We start from the raw sequence: 17,189 nt of genomic DNA on the forward strand, positions 1-17,189 counted from the left end.
GAGTTGACTCATTGGAAAAGACTCTGATGCTGGCAGGGATTTGGGACAGGAAGAGAAGGGGACGACAGAGGATTACATGGCTGGATGGCATCACTACTCATTGGATGTGAGTCTGAGTGAACTCTGGGAGTTGGTGATGGACAGGGAGGCCTGGCCTGCTGCAATTCATGGGATCGCAAAGAGTCAGACATGACTGAGCAACTGAACTGAACTGAACTGAGAGTTCATATGTAAATGGAAAAAAACAACTAGAATATGTTCATTTATTAATGTGTTCAGAGCACTCAGTTTAACTGGTGAACAGAAGTCAATCTCTAAATATATGTTGAAATCATTTATCCTTGCATTTCCCTCTGAGAAAACTCATAACAAATTTCAGTGCTCATAGCCTCATTCAAGGAACCACATAGCAAAATGAACTTAAGAGAAGATATTATATAGTTTTTTCCATAGTCTATTACCAGCATATTTTACATCTATTTTCCTCAAGCTGTAGATCAAGGGATTTGACATGGGGGTAATTAGTGTGTAAAATATAGATGTCACTTTATTAGCATCAAAGCAATGGCTGGACTCTGGTTGAACATACATAAATATCAAAGTCCCATAGAACACTGTAACCACGGTCAAGTGGGATCCACATGTAGAGAAAGCCCTGTGCCTTCCTTCATCAGAGTTCATCCTGAGAATAGCTGTAAGAATAAGCAGGTAAGACACAAGAACTAGTAGCAGAGATGAAATTAAATTAAAACCTGCAAAGATCAGAATAATCAGTTCAATTTCATGTGTATTTGAACAAACCAAAGTTATCAAAGGGAGAAAGTCACAGTAGAAATGTCTGATGATGTTGTAGCCACAGAAGAATAAATTAAACATATTTTATAGTGATTAGAAGAGACACAAATGTGCTATAGACATAGGAGATTGCCACCAACATCGAGTATGCCCTTTTTGACATGATGACTGTGTAGAGAAGAGGGTTACAGATGGCCACATAGTGCTCATAGGACATTGCTGCCAGAATAAAAACCTCACTAATAATGAACATAATGTAGAAAGCTCCCTGAATGGCACAAAAATTGTAGAAGATTTTATTTTGATCCACAAGAAAATTTACCAACATTTTGAGTCCCACAGTTATTGAATAACCGAGATCATAAAAGCCAGGTGCCTGAGAAAGAGGTACATAGATGTCTGTAGCCTGGAGTCCACCTTAGTGAGGATGACCATGCCCAAGTTGCCCACCACTGAGGTCACATAGATGATGAAGAAGAGCCCAAAAAGTGGAGCCTGCAGCTCGGGGTGGTCTGTGATTCCCATGAGGATGAATTCACTCAGTACTGTTCTATTGAGCTTTTCCATCAAGGTTTATCAGAAAACCTATTCCCTATAAAGATATCAGCATAGTCAGTAGTTATCATATAGTATCATCTGGTAGGGTTTAGTACCCAAAGCTAGTACAAATATGACAAATTTGAATTTCTAATTCATGGTATTTTAAAATAATCCTAACTGTCACACTAAATACACATAACAATGATAGATAGATTATAGATAATCAGTGATGATAGAGATAGGGATGGCAATAGAAATAAATCAGTGGTTTTTCAACTGGTGAAAAGCTGTCCTCCAAATAACCTTGATAATCTTTTGAGAGATTTGGATGCAGGAATTGCAGATATTGGAGGGAGGCTACTGCTGGCATGTAATGGTTAGAGTCTAGTGATGCTGCTGGAATGAACCACCCCCCAATCAGCATAAAAAATAAAAATTTACCAAACCCAAAATATCAATAAGGCCAAGATTCACAAAGACTTTTAAAGACAGATATAAATAGATACAAAGATATAGGAGGTAAAAATGAAAAAAAAAAGTTGATACTTTATATATTAATTTTACAGATGATTATTAAATTTTTAGTATATCATTTATATAATGATAACATAATTGGGGCATTCCAGGTGGCTCAGTTGTAAAGAATCTTTCTGCTAATGCAAGAGACATATTTCGATCTTTGGGTTTAGAAGAACCCCTGGAGAAGAAAATGGCAACCCCCTCTAGTATTTTTGCCTGGTAAATTCTGAGGACAGAGGAGCCTTGTTGGGCTACAGTCCATGGGATTACAAAAGATTCAGACATGACAGTGACTAAAAATCAATAATAACATAATTACATTATCATATAACAGTCCCTGATGGTGCAGATGGTAAAGAATCTGCCTGCAATGTGGAAGACCTGGGTTCAATCCCTGGGTCAGGAAGATTCCATGGAGAAGGGAATGGTTACTCACTCTAGTGTTCTTGCCTGGAGAATTCCATGGACAGACCCTACAGTCTATGTGGCCACAGAGTCAGACACAACTGAACGACTAACACTAATATATGTTAGTTACATAATAAAAACTGAACCCAAATTTTAATACTCTATGGAAACATTAAATCAGTTTATAGTAAAAGTCATGTGAGACCCTTTGTGAATGCAGATGGTGCAGGATGAAGCAATTAACACTGTTGATACAGGACATAAGCTTTCAAAAGGAAACTCTAACAGATTGTAGTAGAAACTACTTGTATATATCCTGGGAAATACTCCAGGAAATAGACATGGGTAGATAGAGTCAGCTATACATACAACTGTGGTATATGTAAAGGAATACTTTGAAAAAAATGATATAACTAATCTTACTCTATTTTTCCATATTGGAAAAATCAACTCTTCCTTTTTTGCAGTTTCTGGGAAGACAGATGAGAATTAAATGTTTCAGTGTGTCAGTAGTATTTGGAAATATGCCTGAAATATCATGTATTTAATGTGTTCTTAGTGTGTTTGAGGGTTGATTATCTGATTATTATTTTTAAAACTATCCATTTTGAGAAAAATATATGTATTTGTTTCATATTCTCCTGGAAACTTAACATGTTATATATCATAATACCACCATAAACCTGATTACTTAAGAGATTCCTAACTACCAAAAATGTTTTTTCATGTCAATGTAAAGTAGAAATGCCCATCTTTGCTTATTAAAATACCAGAAAAAAATAAAATTTACAGATTTTTAAAAATTTGTATTAATTCCCTGGTAGCTCAGCTGGTAAATAATCTGCCTGCAATGTAGGAGTCCTTGGTTTGAATCCTGGGTCAGGAAGATCTGCTGGAGAAGGAGTAGGCTACCCACTCCTGTATTCTTGGGCTTCCTTTGTGGCTCAGCTGGTAAAGAATCCACCTGCAATGCAGGAGACTTGGGTTCAATCCCTGGGTTGGGAAAATCCCCTGGAGAAGGGAAAGGCTACCCACTCCAGTACTCTGGTCTGGGAAATTTCATGGACTGTATAGTCCATGACGTCCCAAAGAGTCAGACATGACTGAGTGACTTTCACTATTAATATTTCTGAGAAGAAAATAAGAAGAGCACAGAGACAATGACTGAATAAAATCTAGCTAGAAACTAACCACTTGCAGCTTCATGATTCTGCCATGATTTTCATTTTTATTCTTAACCCTTTAGTTAGGCTTCTTGTGTTATACTTTTCCTTTCTTATTTGTATAATTAGGCATTTATAAAAATATAAATATTACATAACATGGCACTGATGTTTCAAAGATGCTCATTAGTGTTTGTGAAAATACTTGTATAATTAGTCTGAAGAAAAAGTACTGACGTCCTATTCTGCTTATATATTAACAATAGCAAAGTGTACACAGAATTAAAACAGAAATCCCCTTATTTTGCTGTGGTTTATCATAGAATAAAAATATTACCTTGTTAGTATCTTCAGAACTATCTGGATATTGATAAAATATGACACTACATGAGCTATACTGCTTACCTGTCATGAAACCTCTGTCTTGGCTTCCTCGTGTGCTTCATGACATGTATAGTAAGAACAATTTATGGATTCTTTTCCATCCTCTGGGACTCTCCCTGAGGAGATGACAAGCAATTTCTTGCTTGACCCTGAAGCATTTGAAAGCTTAACAGAAACAAGGGAGGGGGTATTTTTGTTAGTGGTCCAGGATTGTTTATACACACCAATGAGTTAGAATATTTACAGGTATTTTTGTGTGCCATTTCACCTTTTACTCTTGAATAATTTTCTTCTTCACATGACCCTAAAGTTTATTCTCTGTGTTTGTGTGACTAGACTATGCTACCCAGATGTTTAATAAAAAAACAGTCAAGGTGTCTCTGCAGAGATACTTTTTTAGATGTGATAAACTTTCAAAGCAGTAGATTTTGAGTACGGCATATTTCCCTCCAGAATATGGTGAGACTCTTTCAATTAAGAGTGAGAAACCCCAAAGAAAAAGGAATCATTTTTCCAGATTGCCACAAAAAAAGTCTGCCTTGGTTTCTTGCATTTGTGCTCAGCATCATTTAGTGCTGTCTGCCACCCTGGCCCACAGATTTCTGCCTTACCATCCCCCATTATAACATTGTACACTTTCTTAAATAAATCTATTTATCTATCTGTCTATCATATATCTATATTATATTCCCTGAAATACCCTAATACGACCATATAGGAATCTGGATTAATATATCTCATCTGTAAGACAAGCCTGTCAGTATTCCTTCAGCTCTCCAAAAGTCTCTCTAGTGGATTTCAAAATGCTGTGCTAAATTACTGTTCTATGGCATTATTTAAAATGTTTAAATGAAATACAAATAATAAATTTTGTGTGTGTATATATATACATATATATGCAGAATTTTGTATATATATTCTTTGCTTTTTTTAACTCTATGGAGCAGTCATGTCTGACTCTTTGTGACCCTATGGACCTTAGCCAGCTCTCCTCTGTCCATGGGATTCTCCAGGCAAGGATACTGGAGTGGATTTACCTTTAACACATTTCAATATTTCTTGCTTTTCCATCATGTCCAAAATCCTCTCCAGTTCTGCTTGTCTACCTTGACATATGTTTTCATGTGTCTCATGTAATCCACATATTCTACAACAATATAACTTGTTGTTGAGCTGTAAATGTGCATTGTTGAATATAATTCAGTAGCTATTTGTGGTTTATCTATGCTGTAGCTTTTCACTATTCATTAAACTAAAAATTCATGGATTTTTTCTTTATTGATTCTTTTTTATGGCCAATTAATCTACGACCAAGTAGAAAATAACACTGCAATGAAGAAAAGATGGTTTCTTCAACAAATGGTGGTGGGGAAAATGGACAACTATGTGTAAAAGAATGAAATTAAAACATTCTCTATCACTATACATAGTAGATTAAGGGTCAAAATGTAAGACCAGATACTATAAAACCTTTAGAAGAAAATATAGGCAGAGCACTCTTTGATATAAACCATCTCCCAGAGTTATGGAAATATAGACTACTCTTTCTTATCCCATATTGTTCCAAGCAGCCTTAAACTTGATTAAAAAAAAAAAATTATGTTGAAGTAATTATAGGATCACAAGAAGATTTCAAAAAGAAAACATGGAGACTTCTGTCCATTTTAGTTCTCTTAGTGGTAACAACTTGCATAAAACAGTACAATATCATAACCATGAAATTATCTTTGGTAAAATTGACTAAATTTGTTCAGACTTCACCAGACTTGTACGCACTGATTTGTGTATCTTCATTTATATAATCACATACCCTCCTCAATGTTATCATATGTGCACAGTTGTATAACCACACTATTGTCAGCACACAGACTTACTTCATCACCATGAATATCGCTCATGTCGTTCCTTCATCGTCACACCCATTCTCTCCTCTAATTCTTATCTTTAACCTAAAGATAAAATAAAATACTTACCTTAAAATACTAAAATAAAAATTTTACCTTAAAATACTAAGCAGCTTTCATCACTATAACTTTAACAATTGAATATTTTATAAAGAAAATACCACGTGTAATCTTTCCCAATAGGTTGTGTTCATTCAGCATAATTTTCTTGAAGTGCATTCAGACTTTTTGTATATCAATGCCTGTTCTTTACCAGGGCTGAATATTATTACATGGTGATACACCTTATTCACTCATGGAAAGACATGTGGATTGTTTTCAGTATTAAACTATGTGAAGTGAGTAAGTTTACCAACTCATTCAATTTGTCTTTGGTTTTGTTACTCAGCACTTTGTACTTTTCACTATACTGATCTTGTTTATGTATTTATTTATTTGTTTGTTTCACCAAAACATTTCATTTTGCTCTGGTAATTTACATGCCTTCTTAGTTTCTACTCAATTATTTTATTATATTAATATTGGCGAGATTTAAATGGTATGTGTGTAAATTACTTTTAATGTGAAATATATTATTTTCTCATTATGCATTATTGTTTCCATATTTTGCTAATTCAATTTGATACAATTTTGTTTAGAATTTTTGAATATATATATTAAGACTGATACTGTTATTTTTTTCTTAAAATAACTTCTCTTGCACTTTTATAACAGGAAAGTTTTCCAAGTAGTGTTAGGAAATGTACCTTCTCTTTAGTTTTCTGAAGGAATTAGAAGTTATTTGTTTACCTCTTTAGCCCTAAACATTATGTAGAGTTTTGCAATCAAAGCACCTGAATCAGAATTTTGAGTGGAGTTATTTTAACACAAATTTATGCTTGAGATTATCTTAATTCTTAATTTTTTAATAGTGTGTCTTAGTGTCCAAACACATCAATATATATATATTTAAATTATATCCTTTCATATGGTTCTGGCCTTAAGCATAAATTGCTATTTCAAAGAAATATTGGGGTTGGTAAATTTTCCTTTTTATCTAATTTTATTTATTTAAAAAATATTATTATATTATGCATTAAATTATATTTACATCAAAAATGTCCATTCAAATTATTCATTTGTGTATAAACTGGTATTTTTCAATGTTTGCATTCTATGAAAAATTAGCCAACTTCCTTAAATAACAGATATATGGGATATTATATATACTTAGTCAGAGTTAATTTTTAAAATTCAGATATTAGAGACTATATCTTTCCTCATTATGAAAGTTATAGTGTTAGTTGCTCAGTTCTGTCTGATTCTTTATGACCCCATGAACCGAACCCATCAGGCTCCTCTATCCATGGGATTCTCCAGGCAAGAATACTGGAGTGGATTGCCATTCCCTTCTCCAGAGGATATTCCTGACCCAGGGATTTAACCCAGGTCTCCTGTACTGCAGGCAGATTCTTTACCATCTGAGCTAGGGGACAGATCATGAGAGTTATAACCATTCATTTAAGATGTTTGGGGAAGAATATATAAAGAAAAATATAAAATTAAGCATTTTAATAATCTCAATAGCCACTACTATCTAATGTTATTTTACTGTATTTCTGTCAACATAATTTCCTAGAAACAAATGTTTTTATTTTACTTATATGTGTATTGTTCATACTTTTTTCCTAATTAAAAATCAACTGTAAAAACTTTTAGTAATATTTATTTTATATGTGTGTGTGTGTTAGTTGCTTAGTCATGTCCGACTCTTTGCAACCTCATAGACTATAGGCCACCAGACCCTTCCATCCATGGGATTCTCCAGGCAAGAACACTGGAGTGGGTTGCCATTTCCTTCTCCAAAAGGAACTATAGAAAGAAAGAAAATGAAGTCACTCAGTCATGTCTGACTCTTTGTGACTCCATGAACTGTAGCCTACCAGGCTCCTCCATCTGTAAAATTTTCCAGGCAAGAGTACTGGAGCAGGTTGCCACTTCCTTCTCCATATTTTTATATGACATTATACATATCTGGTATCTGGTCCCATCACTTCATGGCAAATAGATGGGAAACAGTGGAAACAGTGTCAGACTTTTTTGGGGAGGCTCCAAAATCACTGCAGATGGTGACTGCAGCCATGAAATTAAAAGACGCTTACTCCTTGGAAGGAAAGTTATGATCAACCTAGATAGCATATTCCAAAGCAGAGACATTACTTTTCCAACAAAGGTCCGTCTAGCCAAGGCTATGGTTTTTCCTGTGGTCATGTATGGATGTGAGATTTGGACTGTGAAGAAGTCTGAGTGCCAAAGAATTGATGCCTTTGAGCTGTGGTGTTGGAGAAGACTCTTGAGAGTCCCTTGGACTGCAAGGAGATCCAACCAGTCCATTCTGAAGGAGATCAGCCCTGGGATTTCCTTGGAAGGAATGATGCTAAAGCTGAAACTCCAGTACTTTGGCCACCTCATGTGAAGAGTTGACTCCTTGGAAGACTCTGATGCTAGGAGGGATTGGGGGCAGGAGGAGAAGGGGACGACAGAGGATGAGATGGCTGGATGGCATCACTGACTCGATGGACATGAGTCTGGGTGAACTCCAGGAGTTGGTGATGGACAGGGAGGCCTGGTGTGCTGCAATTCATGGGGTCGCAAAGAGTCGGGTACGACTGGGTGACTGAACTGAACTGATACATATTTCCTTGATGCTGGGTACGATTGAAGGAAAAAGGAAAAGAGGATGAAAAAGTAGTAGATGAGAGGATTAGGTAGCATCTCTGACTCAATGGACATGAATTCAAGCAAAATCTGGGAGATAGCAGAGGACATAGGAGCCTGGTATGCTGCAGTGCATGGGGTTGCAAAGAGTTGGACATGACTTAGCAACTGAACAGCAAAAACAACATACACATAATTATTTTATTTCAATGAATGTTATTCACTGAAATTTAATTGACTACATAGAAAATTCTACTTCTTTGTTGGCAGACAAAGAAGTGAGTCTAGTCCTTCAATGATGTAAAGAAAATGTCTTGAATGTTAAAAATACTAAAAGTAAGCAAAAAAAATGGGGGACTTTAGTGAGGGTTTGGAGGAAGTTGGTCCAGATATCATATGATATATATATCAATTGTTACATTTCACATTACACATTCGCTATAAATACAGCATAGACAAAATCATGAGACTGCCTCCTTTTTACTTCTTAAAAGAGAAATTGAGTTTGCTTTTAACACACCTTATGGAAGAACATGAAGACTAAAATGGAGTGAATGTGCTAACACAAAACACACACATGTACACAAACACAAATAGATACTTTAAAGTTTATTCCAAAGACTGACTGTCCTAAAAGTCATTTCATTCTCCTTCTGTACTTACTGTTTTTCATCATTCCTACATAGCTTACTCTCCTTGACTGCTCTTATGGTCTATTGTGTCCTAATTCATCCCACTGTACTCCAAAATTGATTTCATATTTTGCTTATATTTTGACTCTTGTCAAAGATGGCAAATATTTTCCTGTTTTTTCTTACACTAATAAATTTATATCACATAGAAGTGTGAATGGCATGTAGAAGTTATTCTCTAAATATCTAAACTGTTGTGTCCATTTTCCCCTCTGAAAACACAAAAAGTGAGATATGAAGTCCTTAACCTAATTTGTAGAAATCACATTGACACTGATCATTAGGAAAAGATACTACATAGTTTTCTCCACATCTTCTGTAGTGCATATTTTACATCTTTGTTTCTTAAGCTATAAATCAAAGGATTCAACATGGGAATAACAAGAGTGTAAAATATAGATGCCACTTTATCAGTGTCAAAGGAATGACTGGACTTGGGTTTCACATACATAAATGTCAAAGTGCCGTAGAACACTGTGACCACTGTCAGGTGGGATCCACAGGTAGAAAAAGCCTTCTGCCTACCTTCAGCAGATTTCATCGTGAGAATAGCTGCAAGGATGAGCAGGTAAGACACAAGAACTATCGCAAGGGTGAAAGTCAAATTAAAAGCTGAGAAAATCATTATCATAAGTTCAATTTCATGTGTGTTTGAGCAAAGCAAAGATAACAAAGGGAAATTGTCACAGTAGAAATGACTGATAACATTATAGCCACAGAAGAATGAATTAAAAAGCTTTATGGTGATCAACAGAGACACGAATGTGCTATAGACATAGGGGATTGCCACCAGCACTTTACACACCCTTTGTGACATGATGACTGTGTAGAGTAGAGGGTTACAAATGGCCACATAACGATCATAAGACATTGTCGCCAGAATAAAAAGTTCATTAATAATGAACATGATGAAAAAACCCATCTGTGTAGCACACAAATAATAAGAGATTTTATTCTGATCCACAACAAAATTTACCAACATTTTGGGGCCCACAGCTGTTGAATAACCCAGATCAGTAAGAGCCAGGTGCCTGAGAAAGAAGTACATGGGTGTCTGTAGCCTGGAGTCCACCTTAGTGAGGATGACCATGCCCAAGTTGCCCACCACTGAGATCACGTAGATGATGAGGAAGAGCACAAACAGTGGAGCCTGCAGTTCAGGGCGGTCCGTGATTCCCATGAGGATGAATTGACTCAGCACTGTTCTGTTGTGTTCTTCCATTTTATCAGAAAACATAGGCTGGATAGAGACCTCAGAGTAGTAAATAGTGTTATGATTTAAATCCTGGTGATTTTTTAGCATTCAAAGTTAATGTAAATATAATAAATTTAATTTTAAAGTTTAGATTCTATTAAAATGACTGCCTCCTGGAAGTAAAGCATACATTTAAAGACATAGAAACGGTTACAGAGATAGCAATACAGTTGGAGAGAGGGCTAGGTTTGTCATTTTCCAGCGAGAAAAATTAGTTCCCCAAAGAGCATTCAATAATATCTTGAGGCTGTTTGATTGTCACCAGTGGAGGAAGTGTGCTGCTGGCTCCAAATGGTTATAGCTCAGTGACACTTCTAAATATGATACTGTATTATGGTATCCCCCCAACCAGAAAGAATTATTATGCTTCCCTTGTGGCTCAGATGGTAAAGAATCTGCCAGCAATGCAGCAGACCTGGGTTAGATCCCTAGGTCAGGAAGATATCCTGGAGAAGGGAATGGCTACCCACTCCAGCACTCTTGCCTGGAGAATTCCATAAATGGAGGTGCCTGGTGGTTAGAGTCCACTTTTACAGGCTTTCCTGGTAGCTCAGATGATAAACAATCTGCCTGCAATGCAGGAGACGCTTGTTTAATTCCTGGATGGGAAAGATCCCTGGAGAAGGTGTAGGTGAACCACTCCACTTTTCTTGGGCTTCCCTGGTGCCTCAAATGGTAAAGAATCTGCTTGCAATTCAGGAGACCTGGGTTTGATCCCTGGGTTGGGAAGATTCCTTGGAGAAGGGAACAGCCACCCATTCCAGTATTTTGGCCTAGAGAATTCCATGAACAGAGGAACCTGGCAAGGAACCTGCAACTCCATGGGGTTACAAAGAGTTGGACACAACTTAGCAACTTTCCCTTTACTCAAATGCCAAATGGCTATTTTTGGCAAACACTGACACATGTGTAAATATATAGATTGACATAAAAATAGATAAAGGAAACAGAAAGGGAAAGTATTGACATAACCTTTATTACTTGACAACTTTTTAGTTATATATTATATGCTATCAATTCTGTAACTACAAATCTTTAATTTGTAAGCTGTCTAACATGCAAGTGTGTTTTCATGTGTACAATTATGTAAGTTAGTTCAGGTGTCTGCCATACATTATAATGCACCTGTATCCATGTAGCTGTGATTTTTTGTACTTACTGTACTGTACAGTAGTTTGTACTGTAATATACCATCTTTATTTCTATCCCAGGATATCTGGAAGCAAGTGTACAAACAATGGTGATGGGTGCTATAAACCTATTAAAGTTCAATACTATATAGTCAATTGCATTAGTTGGGGACCTAGGGTAACTTTGCTGATGAAAAAAGAAAGTGTTAGCTCCTCAGTCTTGTCTCTTTGTGACCCCATGGACTGTGGCCCACAGTCTCCTCTGTTCATGGGATTCTCCAGGCAATAATACTGAAATGAATTGCCATTCCCTTCTCCAGGGGATCTTCCAGACCCAGGGATTGAACTGCCATCTCCTGAATTACTGGCAGGTTCTTTACCATCTGAGACTCAAGGAATCCTACAGACAAATCAAACTTGCAAACATGCTCTCGGAAGGAAACCCGTTATTATGTAGAGGACTTACTGTAATTATAATTTATAATTATACTTACATAATTACAATTATATAGTATAATATAGTCATGTTCTAATTGCATAAATTTTTTAAATCCTATTTGCAGTTGTGTGTAGACACATTTAGTAGTCCCTGTATTCAAATATATTTATGTGAAAGACCTTCTGTCTACTGATAGTAAAAGATGAACTAATTAATACTCTTGACTAATACTGGACAGAGGTGTAAGAGTAAGGAAATTCTATCAGAACATATTATACATTTGTCTTCATACAAGGAAATTTTAAGAAATATACATAGGTTGATATAATCTGTTATTCCTATATTTTGGCATATACAAAGGAATAATTTGGCAAGTGTAAATTTTGTGAATATCTTTACATACATTGGCAAAATCAACTGTTTATTGCAGGGTTGCTGTGAAAATAATCAAAAATAAAATATTTCAAATTATTCATGGTACCTGAAACACCCTCAAAATCAATTACATAGGAATTTTTTGTTGTTTGTTTTCCACTTCTTAGTAGAGACAGCAGGTTACCTAAAATAGATTATGCTTACACAGGTACATATAAATTCATTTTTTGTGACTTAATTTTTTGTCAGGATTATCATGATGATTAATAGGTTGATACCTTGTTCAGGTAACAGGTCCCAACTCTGTGACTACAAGGGGACTGTCACTTCTTTTGAATAATTTATGGACTATCTTACCTCATATATGTAATGTATATTAACCTAAAATTTTGCACATTTCTTCCCCCAAGATTATTTTCAGTATAACTGACATATTCCGAGTTGTTGGTAATGTGTAATGTATATTTTGTCAAGGAGGAACCAAAGATATTGTAAGGAAACTGAGCAAATCGAGAGAAAGTGATGTCACTGGAATTTGTTTTATATAATGAAATTTTATAAACATTACTTTTGGATAAAGACATTGTCCACCTTATATAAAAAATAAGTTTTAAATCACTATATTACACAATAGGATACTGGCAAAATAAAATATATGTATGTGTTAGTTGCTCAGCCATGTCTGACTCTGTGACCCCATGGACTGTAGCCCACCAGGCTCTTCTGTCCATGGGATTCTCAAGGCAAGAAGACTGGAGTGGTTTACCATGCCCTTCTGCAGAGGATCTTCCAGACCCAGGGATCAAACCCAGGCCTCCCACATTGTTGGTAGATTCTTTACCATCTAAACAACCAGGGTCTACCCTTATATATATATATATATATATATACATATAGACTCTTTGCTGCCCCATGAACTGTAGCCCACCAGGTTCCTTTGTCATGTAATTTCCTAATTACAAACAAAATAATAGTGTCAGGAGCTTCTTAAGTTTAATAATTCAAAAAATATTTTATTAAAAAATAAAAATATTTTAAATGTTAAATTATAAATATGTTTGTAGGAAATAAACACACCTCAAATAAATCTTGTGTACAAGGCTGTGAGCTTCTGATATCATGTCCTCGCATACATTAATTTCTTATGTCAGAAATACTGAGCTACAATTAATTTTCTTAAATTAATGAAAGGAGGCATATAAGTCTTGTTTAGGTGCAATTTTTGAAAGGCTAAGAATAAATAATTACACTGGCAAGAGCTGATTTTCCTGTAAGATAATTAAGGACTGAAAAGATTATTTCTAACAACATCAGAATTGTATGGAAAGCATCAAATTACTTTTTCCTATTTGCTATCTGTGTTGATTATCTGATATTTCATTTTAAAATCATAGTCTTTGAGAAAATTACATGTGTTTTCTGTCTGATTCCATTGGAAACATGCTGTACATTATATCATCACCATAACACTCAGCAAAGTCCCCTAGGCTCCAAAAATTACTTTTCACATCTCAATGCAAAGGGGAAATCCCCATTTTTCTCATCAAAAGATCAGGAAAAAAATTATGCATTAATTTAAATGTTCATTAAATATACAATTTTTGAGAGGAGACTAAGAAAAGCTCAGAATCAGTAACTAAAGATTTGGAAAGACAATAACCTGGAAGTTGACTACTTGCCACTTCATAATTTTTCCATAAGTTATATATATAATTTCTTACTCTTTCAGTTCAGTCACTCAGTCATGTCCGACTCTTTGCAACCCCATGAACCGCAGCACACCAGGCCTCCCTGTCCATCACCAACACTCCCAGAGTTCACTCAAACCCATGTCCATTGAGTCAGTGATGGCATCCAGCCATCTCATCCTCTGTCATCCCCTTCTCCTCCTGTCCCCAATCCCTCCCAGCATCAGAGTCTTTTCCAGTAAGTCAACTCTTTGCATGAGGTGGCCAAAGTACTGGAGTTTCAGCTTTAGCATCATTCCTTCCAAAAAAAAACAAAAAACAAAACAACCCAAGGCTGATCTCCTTTAGAATGGACTGGTTGGATCTCCTTGCACAAGAGACTCTCAAGAGTCTTCTCCAACGCCACAGTTCAAAAGCATCAATTCTTTGGTGCTCAGCTTTCTTCACAGTCCAACTCTCACTTCCATACATGACCACTGGAAAAACCATAGCCTTGACTAGACGGAACTTTGTTGGCAAAGTAATGTCTCTGCTTTTGAATATGCTATCTAGGTTGGTCATAACTTTCCTTCCAAGGAGTAAGCATCTTTTAATTTCATGGCTGTAATCACCATCTGCAGTGATGATGCATCTTACTCTTTAGGCTGTCTTATCTCTCAGTTTTGTCCTTTCTTATATGAATTGTCATGCGGGAAAGACTCTTAAGAGTCCCTTGGACTGCATGGAAATCAAACTAATCAATCCTAAAGGAAACCAACTCTGAATATTCAATGGAAGGACTAATGCTAAATCTGAAACTTCAACCCCTTGGACACATGACGCGAAGAGCTGACTCATTGTAAAAGATGTTAATGCTGGGAAAGCTTGAAGGCAAAAAAAGAAGAGGGTGGCAGAGTATGAGAAAGTTGAATAGCTTCACTATCTCAATGAACATGAATTTGAGCAAACTCCAGGAGAGAGTTAAGGACAGGGAAGTCTGGCAGGCTGTAGTCCATGGGATAGCAAAGAGTTGGATACAACTTAGCAACTGAACAACAAATTCACATATTGAAGTCTTGATATAGAACATAAATATTACATAAGCATTGTGGCACTGATGTTTCAAAGGTGGTCATCAGCAGTGGTGAAAATATTTGTATATTAATCTAAAGAAAAAGGGGAGCCATCCTATTCTGATTGTGCATTAGATAACAACCTGTTATCAATAACAGGACGCATACAGAGGTCAATCAGAAATCTTGATATTTTGATATGCTTGGTTATAGAATAAGTGCTCTATTGCAAATTACCAAACTACTTGTATATTGGTAAAATATGATACCACATGAAATATACTACCTGCTTACCTGTCACAAAAGGTGTGTCTTGATCTGTCCATGTGTTTCAGAATATGCTTAGTGAGAGCAATTTATGGAAACTTTTTCAGTCTCTGTGTCTCTCCCTGAGGACATGATAAGCAATTTTGTGATTGTCCCTGAGGCATTGGAAACCTTAATGGAACCTAGGGAGCAGATGTGTTTATTACTAGTCCAGTGATTTGTATTCCCCCAAAGTGAGTAACGGAGAAGGCAATGGCACCCCATTCCAGTAGTCTTGCCTGGAAACTCCCATGGAGGAGCCTGGTGGGCTGCAGTCCATGGGGTCGCGAAGAGTCGGACACGACTGAGCAACTTTACTTTCACTTTTCACTTTCATGCATTGGAGAAGGAAATGGCAACCCACTCCAGTGTTCTTGCCTGGAGAATCCCAAGGACAGGAGAGCCTGGTGGGCTGCCATCTATGGGGTCACACAGAGTCGGACACGACTGAAGTGACTTAGCAGCAGCAGCAGCAAAGTGAATAAGATTTATTTGTGTGTTTTTCCTCTTAGTTAGCTTCCTGTTGATTCTGTTGCTCTGGTGTACTCTGATCCCACCAGATAGGGATCTGGAATAATGTAATTTACCTATACAACAAGCCTGTCAGTATTCCTATCATTCTGTAATGGTATCCTCAAGTGGGTGATGCAAAGGGGATCTGTTGAATCAGTCTTATTGTGTTACATAAAACATGTAAATGAACTAAAAATAATAGTACATTGTGCATATACAAACTGTTTTCTTTCATATTTCTTTCTTCTTATTTTTTTTTTAATATAGGGGATTACTGTTTTAATTGTTGTGCTGTGCTCGGTCACTTAAGTTGTTTCTGACGCTATCTGAATTTTCATAAAGTTGATTGCCAAAGAATAAGTTTTCATTTCCTCAGCTGAGTGCTCAAGAGTGATTCGTATTAAATATACCCTTTGAACTCTGATGCAGCTCAGTTTATAAAGTTTACTATGATAGCTACTAATTTTGATATCATGATCTATAAACTCTTCACTAGTTCTATAACAGAGAACAAACCTGCCTCCATATCACATATTGCTTTAGCTCTGAATTATATGCTCCGTTGCCTGTGCTTAGTCATGTTGGACCTGCCCCTTTTTGAAAATGAATTTGCATATAGTCTGAAATATACCTAATAGCTCCTTTTTAAAACTCTGATGTTTAAAGGTACAAAGAGTGTAACAATTGTCTTGCTGGAGGTTGGCATGAACATTATGACCAGATCTGTGTGGACTTCTGCAAGAACACAGCATTCCTGCACTGAAAAGTTTGCAACAATCAGCCACAACCCTTGCCCTTTTATTATTAAAGAAGCCTGAAGTCTACCTCTGTTAAGATGATTCTTTGGAACATTAGTCTACCATCTTCTCCGCTTGCTGGCTTTCCTAATAAACTCACTATTCATTGTACCAGGAACTCCTCTCTTGATGTATTGTCCTATTCTGCAGCACAAGCTTAGGCTGGGTAACAATTCTGGGTCCCAGACAGAGACTTTGCCCTATATTGTTCTCTAAAGATTTTCTGTCTTACATTTTGCATTTTTCTACTTTTAATTTGATTTTTAAATGGTTTAGATAAACATTATTTGTAGTTTGTTTCCCTTCAGTTCAGTTCAGTTGCTCAGTCGTGTCTGACTCTTTGCAACCCCATGGACTGCAGCACGCCAGGCCTCCCTGTCCATCACAAACTCCTGGAGTCCACCCAAACCCATGTCCATCGAGTCGATGATGCCATCCAACCATCTCCTCCTCTGTTGTCCCCTTCTCTTCCTGCCCTCAGTCTTTCCCAGCATCAGGGTCTTTTCAACTGAGTCAGCTCTTCACATCAGGT

General features: G+C 36.4%; 1 protein-coding gene and 1 pseudogene across 1 annotated transcript; both read right to left on the reverse strand.

The window, feature by feature from the left end:
- Positions 1–420: 420 nt before the first annotated feature.
- On the reverse strand, positions 421–1,362 carry LOC133261472 (olfactory receptor 8K3-like; annotated as a pseudogene).
- Positions 1,363–9,382: 8,020 nt separating this feature from the next.
- On the reverse strand, positions 9,383–10,324 carry LOC133261473 (olfactory receptor 8K3-like). The gene has a single exon (XM_061439949.1). The coding sequence runs from the start codon at positions 10,322–10,324 to the stop codon at positions 9,383–9,385; it is 942 nt and encodes a 313-aa protein (XP_061295933.1).
- Between the last annotated feature and the right edge of the window lie 6,865 nt (positions 10,325–17,189).

This window comes from Bos javanicus, chromosome 15 (genome assembly GCF_032452875.1).
Source record: "Bos javanicus breed banteng chromosome 15, ARS-OSU_banteng_1.0, whole genome shotgun sequence".
Taxonomy (NCBI): domain Eukaryota; kingdom Metazoa; phylum Chordata; class Mammalia; order Artiodactyla; family Bovidae; genus Bos; species Bos javanicus.